The sequence below is a fragment of the Nannobrachium achirus genome, assembly GCF_963921795.1.
Source record: "Nannobrachium achirus genome assembly, chromosome: 2".
Lineage (NCBI taxonomy): Eukaryota > Metazoa > Chordata > Actinopteri > Myctophiformes > Myctophidae > Nannobrachium > Nannobrachium achirus.
The window spans coordinates 71,979,796-72,001,569 of NC_137811.1; the positions used below are offsets into that span (position 1 = coordinate 71,979,796).

A 21,774-nucleotide genomic window follows, 5' to 3' on the forward strand; every position below is an offset into this window, starting at 1 on the left:
CCCTATTGATTCCCACTCCCATTGATTCCCTATTGATTCCCTATCCCGGACAGATGTCTGTCTGTCTGTCTGCCTGTCTGTCTGTCAATTTCCAATGGCAGCGGAAAAGTTATCCTAGTAATAAATAAAGTTTCCCCAGGACTATACTGTGTTGCCCTGTTGGGCAACCACACTAATACAGAAATCACCAGCTTATTGTGTCTAAAAAGACACAATAAGCCACTTGCCTGCATGCCTCCAAACACTGAAATCAAAGTCCTTATGTTCGCTAAAACGATGGAAAGCAGCAAATGAAAACATTTGAACACACGTTTTCTTTTCTCTAATTACAATCTAAAATATGAACCATTGTTGTAAAAAAAAAAAATTGTCATTTAAACCCAACAACTCGACAACAGAGCGACCTCGACTATTTGTTGCTCCTGGGACAGTTGAGAGATGAAAACACAAAGGTAAAGAAAGCTAAAAGGATTAAGAGTGTGTGATGATGTAAAGACTCTACATGATGATGTTAGACGGGGCTGCACGATTGTCATAATGTTTTGATAAATGACAGGTGATGTAAATGACTAGGGTTGAGATCCCAGGAAACCGGAGGAACCCAGCTCAAAAATTGTGGAACCGGAATCCGTTTCGTCACATTTGTTTCCGGAACCGGTTTTATCACATTGTCTGATTTGCAATTACAATGCCAGTGGTCCTAAAACGTTTTTATGTCAAGGACCACCATAAAGAGAACAAATGGACCCTTACAGCTCTATTTGTTCTATTTTTATGCTCTCAGAGTTACAGACCTGTAAGCGAACCCCATATTGGTATTGTCAAAAGGAACTCTTAAGGCAGGGGTCTTCAACAGGGGGTCCGTGGCCCCTAGGGGGTCATCAGAGTTACTACAGGGGGGTCCTCCAAATCTTCTAATCCTTTTTATATTAACAACTTGAACCCTAGTGTCCATATTCTGAGAACTGTAGCCAAAAATAGCAGATCTGCGAGGCGTGAGCTTGTAGATCGGCTATTTTCGGCAAAGAGGTTTGGTGTAGAGGGGAAAAAGAGCAGACTAAGTACATAGGGAAAGGTCAACTTTATTAAGTATTGACGGTTCAAGTAGTTACATTTCTGAAAACACAAATTGACATGAATCCAAAATACACTGATGATTGGGCTGTCAAACGATGAAACTATATGGAATCTATGAAAAGGTTGAACTAAGGGGTCCTTGGCTTGAAAATGTTGAAGACCCCTTTGTTAAGGAATGGGACCGTTAAGATGGAATCGTTAAAACGCGATTCCAACAATTACACGGATCCGAACCCTAGTAATTACTGCTATGATTTTATTTTCTGTGTGAGGGGAGATGCGTTGTACAATGTTTAACCACTTTCGATTTGGCGTCCATATTTCTGGCTGTGTGTAGGTGAAAAGTTATTTATGAATATTTAAATCAAAATAGCTAACCTACAATAATTCACGTTGTGACACGTGAGCTCGTAGATTGGCTATTTTTCTTATTTGTTGTACATTGAAATGGTGGTTAACCTGTATTAATGATAGGAAACTTAGAGCACATCAGAGTGAACACAGATGCAGCTATAATCAAATTAATTGTGGGGTACCTTGGTTTTAGGTGTACCAGACAGTATCGACAATAATACTGACTGTTGACAAAGCTTAATCTTTTGCACACCGAAATCAAATAAGATTAATTAAATCTGCAATCCTGTAACTTTATGTCCTATACCAGGGTCCCCCAGACGAGTGCTGAAATCAGAGGAGGAGCAATTGCGTTTTGAGCTTCTATAGAGGAAACTGTGAGTCTTGGGTGCCCTAGATGCCATTCTAAGACTTGAGCCCTATTACTACTCCTGTGCAAATAGGGTTTTAGATAACTGAATATCGAATGCTGTGGACTAAAGGTACATACATAGTCAATCTACTTCACGTTGGCCACAAAATCCTCACCCTTCTTGATAGAGCCCTTAAGCTCACCTATAGCGTCGGCTTATCCTCAAAGGCTTGTCAACCTGATTGTGGTCCTACGAGACCACAGGATCTGAACTGGATCTCTATGGATTGCATCGCAGATTGACATGCATTAGCGGCAGTTGTCTTCACCTTGCCATGACAGGTATGTCTGTGAAAAGGGTCCCATGACAGGTATGTCTGTGAAAAGGGTCCATCGTGAAATAAGTACATTCACAATGTTCTGTTACTTTAAATGGATTGTGCAGCCCTGCTCTACATCATGATGTCACACTCTAAACGGCATCATTCTGCAACCATCACATGTCTTTCTGTTTCTGTTTTTAATGGTCTGTGATTTGTATATTAAAGAAATGCACCTGCAACTGTTTGACTCTGTGATTGTGTAAGATTGTAAGATTTTATTGAAGGGAAAGCCCCATTGAGATGCAGCATCTCATTTTCAAGAGGGACCCATAGGAACATGACATACAAAAAACATGAACAGCAGGCATACATACATACAGGACAGGGATACAGATACATTCTTACACAGATAGCTTGCTCACCCTCACCCACCCTCCCTCCCCAACATTCCACATTGTCATACAGGGCTTGACATTAACTTTTTGAGGCACTTGTCATCTGGACAAGTACATTTCCCATTCACTTGGCTGGGCACAAAACTCACTTAAAAATTAGAAATGTATTTTACTATTTTTTTAAAGCATGCATAGGACTCAAAAGCATGACATTGAAATAGAATGAATAACAAAAGGACTGCCAACGCCCCCCCTTTCCACCTTCCACAGCATACAGCACAAAGCTGCTAGGAGCGTCACAGAAAGGGTGAAACCAAGAGCCACTTGTCATTTTTAACGAACTTGTCCGGTAGGATTTATTACTTGTCCCAGACAGCAGGACAAGCCTTAATGTCAAGCCCTGCGACACAAAACAGTTTTATTTTCTTCTTCTCCAAAAATCATTAAAACGTTAACCCAACCCAACTGAGTCAATGTTAGCTAATGCAGTGATTCACAACCCTTTTCATTTCAATGATCTACGAGCTGAACATTGGAACTGGAACTGGAAAACTGACTTTACATTATTGAAAGTGATTAATGCTCTTTGTGGGATTCTCTCCTAATTGACTTAAATTGGTATCCCGACCTGGCGTTGTTTACTAAAGAGCTGGGCCGAAGACCCCAGCTATTAAAAACCCACTCAGATTATTTTATGCTTTAACTATTGAAAAATAGCAGATCTACAAGCTCACAGCGCCGCACCGAGTGCCGCGCTGCAAGCTTGTAGATCTGCTATTTTTGAAAAATTGTAAAAATTAGAATTTTGACCCGATTCTACAAGTGTCTTTTGAATCCTTCTACGTTTTTTAAAAAAAACCTATGTTTCTACGTCAGCTATCTGGCCAGCCATCGTCAAAGAAAAGGTCCTTTTCACTTAACAGTAGTCTCTCAAGAACAGACTAACTGAGCTCCAATGTCAGTGGTTCTCAAACCTTTCATGTGAAGGACCCCCAAAATGATATGTATTTGGCCACAAACTCCATCTCAAAATATCTAGTTCCAGGGACCACCCAGACGCAAATTTTTTGTTACAAACGTTCGCTTTAAAAATACATATATTCAAAGATTTGCACACATTTTCACGACTTTTTCAAAAATAGCAGATCTACAAGCTCTTAGAGCTTGTAGATCTGCTATTTTTCAATAGCTAAAGCATTCAATAATTCTAGGCCTAAATGGGTTAAAGAACCAACAAGAGCTTTAAACGTCCCACAAAAATACACAAAGATGTTCGCCAGAAGTGGATAAAAAAAAATAACAGCACAGTAGGTTTTGGATACTTTTAGTTGGCTACTCACTCCCGAGCATGCAGCCTCGGGAAGCCATGCGTGATTTGTATTGGTTGGTTGAATGTAGGGTTGAAACCGTCAGGTCACATACACAAACTTTAGAAGGCAATCGTAGCCAATCAGGAGGGAATCTGGGAAATGGGACAGATCCATGTTGATGACATGACTTTAGAGATACTGTGTAGCGCTTTGCGTGATTGTAGGGCAAAATCTGTAGGAGCAGTGTCCAAAAATGTGTTTTGCCTCATGGTGGCACTAGAGAGAGGGCCATGTGAGAAAGCAGGGGTGGAGGTTGTGGTTTGCTAGTCAAGGAGTGTGTGTGCAAAGTTTGGCATGGATAGGGGCAACGGTGCCAGAGATAAGAGTGGGGCCAAAAGTGTGACGTGATGCGACGTGACGGACATACTGACAGCCGGTGGAGCTTTTCGTTGTAACTTGCGACCTGACGGTTGCAATAATGTAACTCTTGATAGCGTAAAATGAAGTATGGATAGGATGACTCCAGTGTTGATTTCGTCGACTAAAACTATGACGAAAAATGTTTGTCGACTGCATTTTTTTCACTGACGAAAACTAAATAAAAACTAAATTGTGATGACTAAAACTAAGACTAAATATATTGACAATTCCGTCAACAAAATAAAAGCTAGACTAAAACGTTAGGGAGGGACTAGTGCTGAAGAGAGTCATTTTATGTTTGGTTGCACTCAGGTGTTGCGTGCTGCGACGCGTTGTGAGCTTGTAGATCTGCTATTTTCAGCACGCAATCAAGTGTAAAATCAAATATACATTTTAGTTGACTAAATCAACTGTAGATTCAGTCGCCTAAAAACTTATGATAATAGTCGACTAAAATTAGACTAAAACTAATACTTTTCAGGTGACAAAATTATGACTAAAACTAAATTACATTTTATTCAAAAGACTATGAAACTATAAAATTTGCTGTCAAAAACAACACTGGATGACACCAAGGTTCTCATTGGAACAGAAATCACCAGAAAGTCGTCTATGGAAACAGTGAGATCCTCCTGTGTGAAGGAGGACATTTGATTGTATTTTATTTAATTTTAGACAGCTATGACTGTCATTGGTGACGTGATTGCAGGGCTGCCAACATGTCAGATCGCCTCAGAGTGGGACTGTTTTGTACTCCATCCAGACTCACAGTTAATATTGAATTAACCGAGTGAATGCTGGTTTCATGGAGACTTCTACTTGTAGTTATTCATTTTGTCCACACGAGGTCGACAAAGACCCTTGAATAAACACAGAGCAACAGAGTCAGTTCTTTACAAGTGACCCAGACCACAAGGAAATGGCCTGTGAGTGCACAATAATAGGTCATCTTGTAGGAGATTGTTTGAGATTAATACAATATTTTTTTTTATTGTATTACATTTCTTTAATTTTCCAAAAGAATACAAATAAATGAAAAAAGTAATTGAAAAAACACGGCCAGCTCATGTATTATGAGGACAGATGAGTCACCATGCAGAAAAAAGAGCGGGTTTGCAATGAATCTATCATGGTTAAAATGGAGTTTGAAGTTACAATAGGTTTGTATAGGAAGGGGGTGTGTTTGATAAAATTAATATTAATTATCTAAATACTGAATACAAGCTACTTACAAACTGTCTGGGGTATTCCTAGCTCTGCTCCTAGCTCAAAATAAACTGGTGTCAGTTGTTAAAATCAACAATATAAGGGGCAGATGAAAGACAGAAGTTATCAAGTATCATTCATTTTGTCATGTTATCAACTGGCCCCTTGACCCTTGCCATTTTTTCTAATGTGGCCAAGAGGCTCAACTATAGAGTATCCCTGCTTTAGAGGTCCTAAACTGGTTTGTCAGCTATAGTGTAGTTCAGTAAAACAAAACAAAAAACACATTATGTCCATCCTGAGGATAACACACAAGCAGTAGAAGAAGCCCATTGTCCCATTGTAGGTTTGATGTGAAGAAACACCTTCATTCAACACAATGGGACATCAGCAACACATCAGGTAACCTCAACAAAGCTGTGAACGACCTGAGAGGCAGGGAGAGAAGGGCTTTCTAATCCGAACAAATAAAACATTCAAGCTAGAAATCCCAATTAAAACCTGGATAATTATTTTCCATAGCCTCCAATTAATAGCCATTTTTCTGGGGTCGACTTGACTAACTAGAACTCCAAAAATGTGACCTACACCAAAAATACCAAATCCAGACTGCATTCAACAGAAAACACCAAATAATGCATACAGAGAAGAATTAGGACGATACCCACTCATTATGAAAATGTAAAAAAAATCCATTTAGATGTTATAATCTCCTAAAAGAAAGTGACCCAAATACGCTCCATAACAAAGCCCTTTCCTACAGAGAGATGCACCCTTAAGGCCTCTCCATACTTCGACCGAAACAGCCGTTTTCGGTCAAAAGGTCCTTTTCTACCATAAAATTATATCCCTCGGGACTTCTGAAAAGCATTGGACCGAACGAGAGTTTGGAAATTTGCACGTCGGAAAACACAACTCACCGAACATTTCGGTCGAAGTATGGAGAGGCCTTTAGCCTGTCTAGTTCTGGGACTGTGTTCAAAATCACAAGCATTGACAAACAGAAAATCCACCACGCAAATCTGTCATGTTAGATTTGAACAACTTTAACCATTATTTTATGCTTTAGCTGTTGAAAAATAGCAGAAATACAAGCGAGCTTGTAGATCTGATATATATTAGTTTTTAATCGTGAAAATTAGTTGAATATTTTGTCCCGATTCCATAAATGTCTTCTAAATCCTTGTACTAAATCAGTGGTTCTCAAACTTTTTCATGTCAAAGACATGAAAAAAATCATGCCGTTTTCTTTACAGATCATTTATCTAGAAAACATCTATCGTATATTGGTTCATTATTTTGTAGCATGACAAGATATTTCAAAAAAGGGTTATAGATGAAATGGTTCAATAAAACCAGTTGAGATTCATGCAAAATTGTACAGTACATATTTTACTTAGGGATATTATATCACGTCCAAAACATTTTTTGGTAATATAATTGTCTAATCTGGCTTTTGTGAAGACACTTTTGAATTGCTTGATTCAGTATTTAGATATTTGATATTCATTTCCCTCCATTTGCCCCCTTCCAATACAAACCCATGGTAACTTTAAACTCCATTTTAACCATGATAGTTTCAATGAATACACCCGTCCTTAAGTTATCAGAAAAAACAGGGCCAGCTTGCGTATTCGGATGGTGTCAGGAGTCACCATAAAAAATGACGGGTGTTTTCATTGAATCTATCATGGTTAAAATTGAGTTTGAAGTTACAAAGGGTTTATTGTAACTTATATCTTCATAAGTTACAATATATAAAAAACATGATAACAAATATCTTCATACTAAATCAAGTAATTCAAAAACTGTCCCCAATTGAAAGTGAAATATCCCTTTAAGATGAGCCGTTGTGGAGAATGAGATAAAACGGACATTTAGACTTAATTGAGCATCTTTAGTGCCCATGAAAGACATGCTAATCTTCCTTTATGCTGTGACTGTCATAATTATTTATTGTGTATGTTGTATTTTTCAAATACAAAATAGCTACACACCAGTTTTAGTGAAAGATTGAATGCCAATAAGACTAGCCTAGAATGGAGAACACCCACTATGCTATGAGCTTCATATCAAGCTTTCTATAGCAGGGGTCTTCAACAGGGGGTCCGGGTCCTCAGAGTTCCTACAGGGGGGGGGGGGGGGGGGGCGCCAAATCTTTGTGTGATAGGATCATGTTTTTTACATTAACCACTTGAACCCTGGCATCCATATTCTGAGTGGCACATTAGCCAAAAATCACAGATCTACAAGCTCACTACGCCTCACATTGTGAGTGTGTAGAGGGAAAAGAAGAGTGCATGGTAGAAGTATTGACGGTTCAAGTTGTTAAATGTCTGAAAATACACATTAATCCAACATACACTGTCTGATGACAGTGCTGTCAAACAAGTCTACGCTGTCTAATAAATCTATGAACATGTTTAATTTGCGACAATTGTATACAATATATAGGCTCTAGTGGGGGTCTCTGCTTCATCTCTCTCTCAGCTAAGGGGTCCTTGGCCTGAAAACGTTGAAGACCCCTATTCTATTAGTATCGTCACCATTTGGAGACTGACTGCATGGGTAACAATTAAATTGTGTTTTGCTTTGACAGAACTGAAATACTGAACTCAAATCACACAAGATACAGTATAGACGTTTATTTGAATTAATGCATTACATTTTTTTTTACATGACAAGATCATTCAAAAGTACATACATTAAATGATTCAAGAAAAGATCTTGAGATTCATGCATCATTTTACAGTGATTCTATCTTCTAAGAGGGGAAAGTGCCCGTTAGAAATGGAGTCCATAATGCTCTCATCATTTTGTTGCACTACAAAAAAATAAACTCTCAAAATGTTGAAAATGATTATCAGAATTCACCACCTATAAGATGTTTTTGTTCAAATACAAAATAACTAAGAACCTGTTGTCAAATGTTACACAACAAGGCTGGAATCATGAAAATCCACTACCTAATACCTGCATAAAACAAGTTACCAGCATCATCATCATCATCAACATTAATGTGTCTGACATAAAACATGTTATCAACAATAACATCATCATCGTCATCATCATCATGAGCATCAGCAGCAGCAGCATCAATGACATCAGCATCAATAACGGTTCTGACATTGACCTTCCCTGGTAACATCTTCATTGTATCAGTAGCAGCGCTAATGAATGGAAAGAGTCTCTCAGTGAAAGTGTGTGTGAAGGTGTGTATGTGTGTGTTAGTATCAGGATCAGAGAATGACAGTTTCCCTCTGTTCCAGTCCAGCTGGACTCTGATCCTACGAGGAATCTGCTTCCATGAGAGATTAGTGTTTGACCCTGGTGAGGAGGCCATTGAGGATGAACCTGAGCTTATTCTCCAGAATGGACCTCCACTAATTCCCTTCCTCTGAAAAGACTCTGCTAGCACACCCAGTGACCAGTATTTACTGTCTCCAACCTCAACATCCCAGCTGTGAGCCCCTGAGTTAAAGCCCTCAGAACCCAGGACAATGTCCAAGCGGTCAAACCTCTCTGGGTTGTCGGGAACATCAACGCCATAGATGTCAGACCTCTCTGGGTCGTCAGCAAGCCACTGCATTTCAGCTCTCACACTGGTCAGATCATCAGACAGGACCTGTCCTGGTTTGGCAGTGTTGGGGTCCAGAATGACAGGAGTGTAGGAGACAATGTCCTTCATCTTGTCCCAGACGCTGAAGGTCAGGTTGCCCAGGTGTTTGGCCACGTCTATCAGTCGTCCTGAGCGGGGCGTCCACGGCCGGCGGTCATGAGATGAGGACTCCATTCTTGCCATTGTGTCCTTGTAGTTGTGTAGGAATGTGTTGTGCTCCATTCTCAAGTTGTACTGTATGTGGTCGATGGTTTCTGAAAGGATGTTTATGTCATAGCCCAGGTCAGTAATCATCCACTCGACGTACTCACTCTTACTCTGCACTTCCTCTCTCAGAGCAGTGATTCTAGCCTCCTCTTCATCCAGAAGAAACTGATGTAGCGTTTTAAATTGTTCTTTAATCCTACTCTCGGTGTACTGGGCCTGAAGCTTAATGTATGCTACTGTCTGTGCATATTTACGGCTATCATCCTTAAATACCTTCAGTCTCTCCTGTAAAGGCTTCAGTGATTGCCTGACTTCCGACTTGAAGCCCAGTGCAGATTGTTCCATGGGGCTGAAAGTGTGGTCGGTGTGTTTTTCTGAATCAGGACACACAACACACACTGGCTGTTGACATTCCATGCAGAACATTTGCTGACTGTGCAGATCGCAGAGACCCTCAGACTCTGCGGAAGTTCTCCGGCGTTTTGAAGCTCTCTGATCGTGTATCTCATGTTTGAAGGCCTCGCACAAGTTCTTCAGAGCCAGGTTACGGGGTGGGTGATCCATCGAAGATGTCTTCTTGCAAACTGGACATTCCTTTAGTTGCTTCTCTCTCCACCATGTCTGCAGACAGCCTCTGCAGAAGCTGTGGCTGCATAACAGGACAACAGGATCCGTAAAGATGTCACGGCACACAGGACAGGAAAAGTCCTCTTCTGAAAGAGACGACAGCGAAGCCATTGTATCTCTCAGTGATGCTGCAATCACTCTGATCAAGACAGGAAATCAACCAGTCAGTGGTTGTAACAGTCTGTGCTCCAGATGCAAGGTTCCCTGTAGTTGACTTTCTTTCACAGTGAATCCTGGTTCTGGTTAAAGAGTCAGCTCAGTATTCCCTCCTGTGGAAAGACAGTCTGTCCTCCTTCTCTGGAAGTTGTGTGTTTAGTCAGACTAGAACTGAAGTTTAGTTGAAGCCGGTGAATCTTTTATTGTCTGAGATGAGTCTGGTAAGGGGTGGAGCTAAGACATGCAAAACACCCCCCCCCCCCCCCCCACACACACACACACACACACACACACACACACACACACACACACACACACACACAGAGTCTGACACATGCAGAGTGTGAATGTATGCGTGAGTGATCTGACATTAAAGGATCTCACTTTGAAATTGGTTTGTTGCTGTGATGTAATGTTTGATTGATTGATTGATTGATTGAAGACCTTATTAGAAGATTGCTTTTATAGGGAAAGGTACAGATTTGTGAGTTCTGTAAAGGTCAACTAAAAAGATTTATACCTAAAAAAAAATATCGGCTTGTTTCAATTGGGATCCTTTTTAAACTCACATATCATTGAATGACAGACAAATAAAACATAGTGCTACGCAGAAAAGATAAATAAATGGTATTTACAATAGAAAGTTCAGGGGGAGGTAAGGTGTTTAGTTTGACCAGTTTTGAGTAGTAGCCCCCTGTAAGTGTTCTACCGTGATACGCAATATATTTAGTGTGCCTGGGGCATTAATATGTCAGTACACAGATAAATATGTCTGTGGCAAAGACTTGGTCTTGTCAGTGGCATATTTTAGATTTTCTTCTTTACACAACATTCTAATATTCTTATGTTTTGCCTTAAGACCCAATTACTGTACGTCAAGTCTCCAGGTTTTCTTCAGAATATGTACCACTTATTTACTACGACACTATGGCACGTTAGGGTCCTACTAGTACTAATGGTTCTCAAATGTTATATTTGCAAGGACCCCCTTAACTCCTTAACAGGTCTGTAATTCTGAGAGTTTTCAAATGCAACCAAATGCATTTGGTTCCATTTGAACATTCCCAGAATAACATACCTGTTATGGTCGTTCGGGGCTAGCTCTTTATGTGTTTCTGGTGATATTGTTGTCCACTCATGTCGTATGTCTGTGGGAAAATGTGATTTGTGGTAAAAATGTCCACCACTTAAGCCATCATGGTGATGACCCCTGGTATTGTGACCTGCGGAAAGTTTTCTAGGAGAGGCTGTGGGGCACGTAGCACATCATGCACATTCAAAAAAGCAGTCCATTTGTAACCAGGTGTGGTTATTTCAATAAAACCTACCTACCTATGTGTACTGTGCAGTGTGCATATTCATTATCTGGGTTAGGCCTGAAGCAGAAAAACATTAAAAACTATATCATGCAATTGTTTTTAACGTTAAATGGTAAATGGTGCATTTATATAGCGCTTTTATCCAAAGCGCTTTATAGAGATTGTGCATTACATTCACCCATTCACGCACACATTCATACACCGGTGGCGGTGGAAACCATGCAAGGCACCAACCTGCTCACCGGGAGCAATGTGGAGTTCAGAGTCTTGCCCAAGGACCCTTCGACATTAACTCAGGGGGAGCCCGGATTCGAACTGGGAACCCTTCGTGCTCTAATAACGGTTTCTCTACCCCTGAGCTATGCCGCCCCACGTTATCGAATATCGAAGGTTTTCCTAATATCACCCAGCCTTATTTTACACGAATCTCAACAGGTTTTATTTTAACACTTTTAACACTTTACCAATGTTTTTTTTTTCTAGAGTCAGTTGCCTCTGATTTATCTTAACAACATTTTAATAAAATAATGTTGGTTACAACTGAACAGAACAACTGAACTCAAATTACACCAATATGTGTAGTAGGTATGTTTCATATCATTCCATCATGCAGTTTTCTTTGCAGATTTATAATTGATTTCGAACTCAGAACAAAATCAATTGATCATATATTGCTTACTTATTTTACAGCACGACGAGATATTTCAAGCGTTAATAGATGAAATGGTTCAATAAAACCTGTTGAGATTCGTGTAAAATAAGGCTGGGTGATATTAGGAAAACCTTCGATATTCGATAACGTTAAAAACAATTGCATGATATAGTTTTTTAATGTTTTTCTGCTTCAGGCCTAACCCAGATAATGAATATGCACACTGCACAGTACACATAGGTAGGTAGGTTTTATTGAAATAACCACACCTGGTTACAGATGGACTGCTTTTTTGCATGTGCATGATGTGCTACGTGCAGGCATATAGTGTGTCTGTGTCAGGGAATACATAATTGCTCATAACAACCACACCAGAGGGTCTAATGAAAATCTGTCAACCGACCTAGACACATGAAAACCAGAAAAAGTACAAAACCATGGCACCACCTCTTTAATGTAAACTGGTCCAGGGATTCTATGTATATAGATGTCAATATAAAATAACCAAATAGACTTAAATGGGCATCTTTACATAGCTTCCATAAATTATATGCTAATCTTCCATCATTTTGACGCACTTTAAATGTATATTTGAACACTCTCAGAATTACAGACCTATATGGTCATTCAGGGCTAGATGTTTATGTGTTTCTGGTAATATTGTTGCCCACTCGTGTCGTATGTCTGTGGGAAATGTTTAATTTTGACAAAAATGTCCACCACAAGCCAGTATGGTGATGAAAATCTTCGTAGCCAAGCGTAGCCATTAAAACAAACGTCTGAGACAGCAGCCTATGCATCTGATACACAGGAGGAGGGGCTGGGGCAGCAAGGATGTGGACTTCAGCCTAGTCTGAGGTGACAATGTGTGGCTATTGTCTTTCTTGAGGTGATAATGGCAGCTGGCGAAGGAATTCACACATTAAACAATAGAGGGAATGCGCATGCATAAAGTGAATGGCAAATCTAGTGGCAAAGTGAGTTTAACGTAATTTAATGCAATCAGATAGGACTTCTGTTTGGATGTAATGGTTGTCAAGGCCAGAAAGTAGTTTTTTGCCACTCAGTAGACGTGCCGCATAACTTCTGGGTATGATGATGATGTCATGTGCATACCCTCTATAGACTTGCCACACTTCATAGTATTCAAACTTCATTTTGTGAACACACACGTGCACGTACTGTATGCGTGCGCATTTGCGCGTGTGGGAGGGAATAATTATAGATGCCACCCAAAAAAATCTAAAGGGGGATTTTTGAAAAAAACGGCCATTTAAAAAAGTGTTCTACAGTCAGCTGCCTCTGATTTAGCTTAACAGCATTTCAATACACTAATGTTGAACAGAACTGAACTCAAATTACACAGACATGTAGCCTGATTTCAGACAGAGATGTGGGCAGGTCTATGGGATGGAGCCAATTAAGCTAACAGAGTAGAGGGTTATTGAATGAAACATCATTCCATTTTGCAGTTTTCTTTTACAGATCTATAATGTATCTAAAACTAAGAACAAAATCTATCAATCATAATATATTACTTAATTATTTTGAAGCATGACAAGAGTTTTCAAAATGTAATAGATTAAATGGCAAACTGGTACAGTGATTCTACTTATATAGATGTGGAGAATAAAGTTGGGCATCTTTAGCGCTCATATCTTAATGCTGTCCTCATTTTGATGCACTATTTATATATATTTTCCAAATACAAAATAGCTACACACCAGTTTTAGTGCAAAATTGCATGCCAATTAACACACTCTGCAACAAGACTAGCCTAGAATCCTAAAACCCATCATATTTTAGACTGTAACTACAGAAAAGAAAAGATGAGTGTTAAAATGTTTTCTTAAACTGCTTTCTATCGTTTTAGCCATGTTTGATTTCAGTGGTTGGGGGCATGCGTACAAGTGTCTTTTTAGACACAATAAACCGGCAATTTCTTTATTACTATTTACAGTAACACCACTAGCCCCGATAAGTCACATCTACCCATGAAAGATTGCGGTGCATCTTGGGAATGGGTTTATTGGGTCTAAAAAAATACATATTTAGCCACTTGTACGCATGCCCCCAGCCACTGAAATCAAAATCATTAAAATGATAAATGTGTGGTAAATGAAAACATTTTAACACATATTTTCTTTTCTCTAATTACAATTTAAAATATGAACCCTTGGTGTAGTGTAGTGGCCATGCTAATCTTCCTTTATGCTGTCATCATTTTGACACACTAAATGTACATTTTATACAAATTAGCTACACACCAGTTTTAGTGAGAGATTGTATGCCAATGACCACACTCTGCAATACGACTAGCCTTGAATCGAGAAAACCCACTATGCTATGAAGCTACGGCTTCATAAGCTTTGTTGTAAATAGTCACACTTTGGAGACTGTGACTGCTTGAGTTAAAGACAGTGTTTCGCTGTAACATAACTGAAATACTGAATTCAATCACAAGATGTAGAGGTTTATTTCAATTAAAACACAATTCCTTACAGTTTTGTGACATGACGAGACTATTCAGAAGTTAATGAATTAAATGGTTTGAGAAAACATTTTTCAGGATTCCACCTTGTACAAGGAAGTAAATGGCCATTAGACTGAATTGAGTGTCCTAACAATAGAGCCCAATAATTGGATAATCTTCCTTTATGCATCACATCATTTTGAAGCACTATACAACAAATAAACTCTTAAAATGAATCTAGTCATCATCATCATCATCAGCAGCAGCAGCAGCAGCAGCATCAATGTTTCGGACATTGACCTTCCCTGGTAACATCTTCATAGTAGAAGTAGTGCAAACTAGAAGCAGTGCTCTTCCGAGCACAGGTCTCCACCAGGCCGTGCATCCTGGTGGTGCTACTGTATAATAGGCTAATGTAAAAAGGGTGGCCTATGTTCTTCACCTTAGATCTTTCATGGCAATCGGACGCTGCATGCATGATTTGAAGCATTGTGTTCCAAAAATGTGTTTTGCTAAAGTCTACCTGCTGGTGGCGCTATAACAGGCCAATGTGAAAAGGGTAGCATTTGTTCCTTGACCTAGTGGGGAATATGTGTGCCAAATTTCACGGTAATCGCAAGCTGCGTTGATGATTTGAGGCATTTTGTTCAAAAACTGAGCAATCCTGCAAACTTTGGAAGCCAATATTAGCCAATCAGGATGGAATATGAAATATCAGACGGATCGTACTTGATCACATGACTATAGAGATACTGTGTACCGATTTGCATGATTTTTGGATAAAATCTCAAGGAATAATAGGAAAAATAGTCTTTTACTTAAGTCGGCCTCCTGGTGGCGCTATAAAAGGCTGATGTGAAAAATGCAGGGAAAGGGTTTTTCCTTGGCCTCTAGGGAATGCGCTTACAAAGTTTGAAACTGATCGATGGAGTTATAGGTAAAACCACAAATCGGCCTGTTATAGCGCCACCATGAGGCTGCTTTCAAAGATTTTAAGTGGCATTTCTTCTTCGACCTAGTGGGAACGTGTGTGCGCGATTTCATGATAATTGCACTTTGCGTTTGGGATTTGAGGCATTTTGTTCCAAACGGCTCAATCCTACAAACTTTGGAAGCCAATCTTAGCCAATCAGGATGGAATATGAAAAATCGGACAGATCCGTGTCGATCACATGACTGTCGAGATACTGCCTACCGATTTGTAGGATTTTTGGACAAAATCTGTAAGAGTAGTGCACAGAAATGTGTCTTGCGAACATCGGCCACTAGGTGGCGCTAGAAAAAGCCCATTTGAAAAATTTAGGGCAGAGGTTCTAGATTGGCATCCAGGGAATGTGTGTGCTCACTTTGGCAGCGACCGGGCCAACGGCGACTGAGATTAGCTGCACACAAACTGCGAGGACACACACACACACACGGACGGACACACGGACACACGGACGGACGGACGCACGGACGGACGGACGGAGGGGAAAACATACTCTCCCCTCAGCCTTCGGCTGGTGGAGACAATGAATGGAAAGAGTCTCTCAGTGAAAGTGTGTGTGAAGGTGTATGTGTGTGTGTGTGTGTGTGTGTGTCTGTGTGTGTGTGTGTGTGTGTGTGTGTGTGTGTGTCAGTGTCAGGATCAGAGAATGACAGTTTCCTTCTGTTCCAGTCCAGCTGGACAGTTGTCCTTTAATTAGGGTGACCATATTTTCAGCCAGTCAAACCGGGACGCAAAACACTGTTGCCTAAAACTGGGACCCTAAAAGCAATGTGCACCACGTTACCGCGCACGCGCGTGCCCATTCTCTAACGTTTGTGCACGCGCACACACGCACCGCAGGGTTGCAAACAGGCAGTGAGTGATTGACAAACAGGCTCAGTGTTGAATTCAGACACGCAATGAATTTGTTCCTTTTTTCTGATTGGTTAGGTGAGCATGTTTTCATGAAAAGAACATGATAAATGTCTATGCAACCAACCACTGAAAACAGCTACTATTATTTTAATGCTGGCGAAAACCGGGACAATTTTGTAGTGAATATTGAAAACCGGGACATATTAGTGTTTTCGAGATATTTGTCGGGACACCGGGACACGTAGCTTGAAAACGGGACGTCTGGTCACCCTACCTTTAATATTAACGTTTTCGGGGAAGGTAGGGTGTAAATCAGAGTAAAGCAGGCTCTTGGGCCATTAATGTGTGAATTCCCTCAAGAAAGACCACTAGCATCCTTTAAAATTGCCCTGAAAAAGCACTTACAGGCAGCAGCCGTTCGCAACTGGTAAAAAAGAATCTAGCCCAACCCTACCCTCCCCTGCCCCTTCTTTGTATATAGCCTACTGTTTGTTTTGACTTACTGTCTTCTATTTTGTTTTTCTTTACATATCTACTGCATAGTACTGTGTTCTATTTGTCTGTCATTCAATGTTATATGAGATACTTCAATGGTTTCCAGTGGAAATAAGCTTAGTCTTTTCATGGATCTCCTTTTAGTAGACCTTGTACCAGTGAACTGTACCGTCATGAAACTGTACCTTTTCCTATGCAAACTTCTAATAAAGTCTTCAATCAATCAAACCACACATTTTCACCTCAGACTAGGCCAGGGGTCAGCAACCCGTGGCTCTAGAGCCGCATGTGGCTCTTTAGCGCCACCCTAGTGGCTCCCTGGAGCTTTTTAAAAAATGTTTGAAAATGGAAAAAGATGGGGGGGAAAAAAATATTTTTTTATCATCACTGTCGGGCAGAAACCTTGTATCTCCAAGTTTCAAATTTGTATGTTTGTTTTTTTGGAAAGTAAAGCCCTGCTTCATCATACAAGACTGACGCACAAAAGTAGTGAAAACAGCCGATCTACAAGCAGGTGCGAGGCGTTGTGTGCTTGTAGATCGGCTGTTTTCACTAGTTTTGTTCATTTTTTAAATGATAAATACAAAACGAAGTTTTAGACATACAAGGTTTCCACCAGATAACGACGATATACAGTAAGGCTTTTATAATTTTTTGCTGCTCCAGACAGATTTGTTTTGGGTTATTTTGGTCCAATATGGCTCTTTCAACATTTTCGGTTGCTGACCCCTGGACTAGGCTGAAGTCCACATTCTTGCTGCCATTCTTTTTTTTTTTTTTTTTTTTTTGAATGGCTGCGCTTGGCTACGAAGATTTTCCTCACCATGCTGGCTTATGGTGGACATTATATGTCTGTGGGAATATTACCAATATATACCAGAATATTACCAGAAACACATAAACAGCTAGCCCTGAATGACCATATAGGTCTGTAATTCCGAGAGTGTTCAAATATACATTTAAAGTGCGTCAAAAGAATACCAAAAAGCTTATAGTTTCTCTAAATAGCACAGATACATGTTGTAGCCAACTATTATTTAGGGTATTGATCTGCAAAGTTATGCAAACGTTATGCGTGAATGGGTGACATTGATATGGTAGCCTACACTCACTTGAATACCTCACTCACTCACTCACTCACTCACTCACTCACTCCCTTTATACCTTTGTTGTCTATAATGGTATAAATATAGGCGACTATTCCAAAAACGTCGGCGACACTGTCGGCGACATGTAAAAGCTGTCGGCGACAATTCCAAATCCGGCAGGCGAGAATTCCACCGAAATTGGTGAGCCTTCCTCGGCGACTCTTCCACGTTTTCCGGCGACCTTCATTTCGGCGAGATTACCTGTTACCCGTCAAAATGATGATAGCATAAAGGAAGATTAGCATGTCATTTATGGAAGCTATGTAAAGATGCCTAATTAAGTCTATTTGGTTATTTTATATTGACATCTAGGCCTATATAAATAGAATCCCTGGACCAGTTTACATTAAAGAGGTGGTGCCATAATTTTGTACTTTTTCTGGCTTTCATGTGTCTAGGTCGGTTGACAGATTTTCATTAGACCCCCTGGTGTGGTTGTTATGAGCAATTATGTATAGAGGGTATGCGCGTGACATCACTGTTGCTGGAAGTTATGTGGGAACACGCCTACTGAGTGGCAAAAAACTAATTTCTGCCATTGACAGCCCATACATCCAAACAGAAAAGTCCTTTCTGATTGTAGCCTATTAAACAAAGTTAACTCACCAACATTGCGGCTGTACTGAAAGCTTCAATTATCCTCTTTCTATCTGCAAAGTTTTTGTTTCATAAAAATCCACCATAGGCATGTTATGAGCTACTTTCTGTCAAGACATTCTGTGCAGGTTTTTATTTTTCCAAGTGTCAGAGTTTGGAAGCACTCGTTTTCTACAACACAACATCCTGCTGCCTCCTGCATTATGTGCAAATTAGAAACCGGTGTTATACAGGGCTTTTGAGTGATTTGCAACTAGCACTTCCAAACTCCAATGCTCCATGCTGCTCAATGTTTTGCCACTCAGTCTAGATTAGGGGGCGGGTCCCAGTGGACGTGCATACCCTCTATTCCCTGACACAGACACACTATGCATGCTAGCAGTCCATCTGTAACCAGGTGTGGTTATTTCAATAAGACCTACTTAGCCCTTCTATGTGTACTGTGCAGTGTGCATACATATGCTATTCATTATCTGGGTTAGGCAGGCTGTGGACCTGAAGCAGAAAAAAAACATTAAAAACTATATCATGCAATTGTTTTTAATGTTATCGAATATCGAAGGTTTTCCTAATATCACCCAGCCTTATTTTACATGAATCTCAACATGTTTTATTGAACCATTTCATCTATTAACGTTTGAAATATCTGGTCATGCTGCAAAATAATTAAGCAATATATGATCAATTGATTTTATTCTGAGTTCTAAATAAATTATAAATCTGCATGATGGAATTATATGAAACATACCTACTACACATATCGGTGTAATTTGAGTTCAGTTGTTCTGTTCAGTTGTAACCAACATTATTGTATTAAAATGTTAAGATAAATCAGAGGCAGAAAAAAAACATTGGTAAAGTGGAGCATTATTCGTTCAAAATTGGTGTTTTTTTAAACTCATCCAGTCTCCAAATGAACAATAAAACACCTTATTACCGGTGGAAGTGATAGACCAAAGAGTGAGAGATAGAATTTAGTTTTTTATGGCCCTGTAAAGCACTGTGAATGAAAAACATTCTCACAAACAACATGGCTTTGGTCAACAAATGAAGTTTAAATACTATGAAGTGTGGCAGGCCTATTGAGGGTATGCACGTTACGTGATCATCATCATACCCGGAAGGTATGCGGGAACACCTACTGAGTGGCAAAAAAATACTTTCTGGCCTTGACAGTCCTTACATCCAAACAGATAAGTCCTGATTGCATTAACCAACATTAAACTCGTTTTGCCATTCACTTTATGCATGTGCATTCCCTCTATTGTTTAATGTGTGAATTCCTTCGCCAGCTGCCATTAACACCTCAAGAGAGACAAGACAATAGACACACATTTTCACCTCAGACTGGGCTGAAGTCCACATTCTTGCTGCCCCACAGCCTCTCCTAGAAAACTTTCTGCAGGTCACATTATACCAGGGGTCATCATCACCATGCTGGCGTGTGGTGGACATTTTTGCCAAAAATCTCATTTTCCCACAGACATACGACATGAGTGGACAACAGTATAACCAGAAACACATAAAGAGCTAGCCCCGAACGACCATAACAGGTATGTCATTCTGGGAGTGTTCAAATGGAACCAAATGCATTTGGTTGCATTTGAACACTCTCAGAATTACAGACCTGTTAAGGAGTTAAGGGGGTCCTTGCAAATATAACATTTGAGAACCACTAGTACTAGTAGGACCCTAACGTGCCATAGTGTCGTAGTAAATAAGTGGTACACATTCTGAAGAAAACCTGGAGACTTGACGTACAGTAATTGGGTCTTAAGGCAAAACATAAGAATATTAGAATGTTGTGTAAAGAAGAAAATCTAAAATGTGCCACTGACATGACCAAGTCTTTGCCACGGACATATTTATCTGTGTACTGACATATTAATGCCCCCTGCACACTAAATATATTGCGTATCACGGTAGAACACTTACAGGGGGCTACTACTCAAAACTGGTCAAACTAAACACCTTACCTCCCCCTGAACTTTCTATTGTAAATACAATTTATTTATCTTTTCTGCATAGTACTATGTTTTATTTGTCTGTCATTCAATGATATGTGAGTTTAAAAAGGATCCCAATTGAAACAAGCCAATACATTTTTTTAGTTGTAAATCCCTTTAGTTGACCTTTACAGTGAACTCACGAAACTGTACCTTTCCCTATAAAAGCAATCTTCTAATAAGGTCTTCAATCAATCAATCAATCATCACATCACAGCAACAAACCAATTTCAAAGTGAGATCCTTTAATGTCAGATCACGCATACATTCACACTCTGCATGTGTCAGACTGTGTGTGTGTGTGTGTGTGTGTGTGTGTGTGTGTGTGTGTGTGTGTGTGTGTGTGTGTGTGTGTGTGTGTGTGTGTGTGTGTGTGTGTGTGTGTTGGGGGGTTGTTTTGCATGTCATAGCTCCACCCCTTACCAGACTCATCTCAGACAATAAAAGATTCACCTTCAACTAAACTTCAGTTCAGAGTCAGACCAAACACACAACTTCCAGAGAAGGAGGACAGACTGTCTTTCCACAGGAGGGAATACTGAGCCAGACTGCTGCTGACTCTTTAACCAGAACCAGGATTCACTGTGAAAGAAAGTCAACTTGAGGGAACCTTGCATCTGGAGCACAGACTGTTACAACCACTGACTGCTTGATTTCCTGTCTTGATCAGAGTGTTTGCAGCGTCACTGAGAGACACAATGGCTTCGCTGTCGTCTCTTTCCGAAGAGGACTTTTCCTGTCCTGTGTGCCGTGACATCTTTACGGATCCTGTTGTCCTGTTATGCAGCCACAGCTTCTGTAAAGGCTGTCTGCGGACATGGTGGAGAGAGAAGCAACTAAAGGAATGTCCAGTTTGCAAGAAGACATCTTCAATGGATCACCCACCCCGTAACCTGGCTCTGAAGAACTTGTGCGAGGCCTTCAAACATGAGATACACGATCAGAGAGCTTCAAAACGCTGGAGAACTTCATCAGATTCTGAGGGTCTCTGCGATCAGCACAGTCAGCAAATGTTCTGCATGGAATGTCAACAGCCAGTGTGTGCTGTGTGTCCTGATTCAGAAAAACACACCGACCACACTTTCAGCCCCATGGAACAATCTGCACTGGGCTTCAAGTCGGAAGTCAGGCAATCACTGAAGCCTTTACAGGAGAGACTGACGGTATTTAAGGATGATAGCCGTAAATATGCACA

General features: G+C 40.2%; 1 protein-coding gene across 1 annotated transcript; it reads right to left on the reverse strand.

The window, feature by feature from the left end:
* Positions 1-1,531: 1,531 nt before the first annotated feature.
* LOC308300335 (E3 ubiquitin-protein ligase TRIM35-like) lies at positions 1,532-10,001 on the reverse strand (the record flags this gene model as incomplete). The annotated part of the gene is made up of 3 exons (XM_080744151.1): positions 1,532-1,536; positions 8,876-9,067; positions 9,155-10,001. The coding sequence occupies 3 exons, from the start codon at positions 9,999-10,001 to the stop codon at positions 1,532-1,534; spliced, it is 1,044 nt and encodes a 347-aa protein (XP_080600277.1).
* Between the last annotated feature and the right edge of the window lie 11,773 nt (positions 10,002-21,774).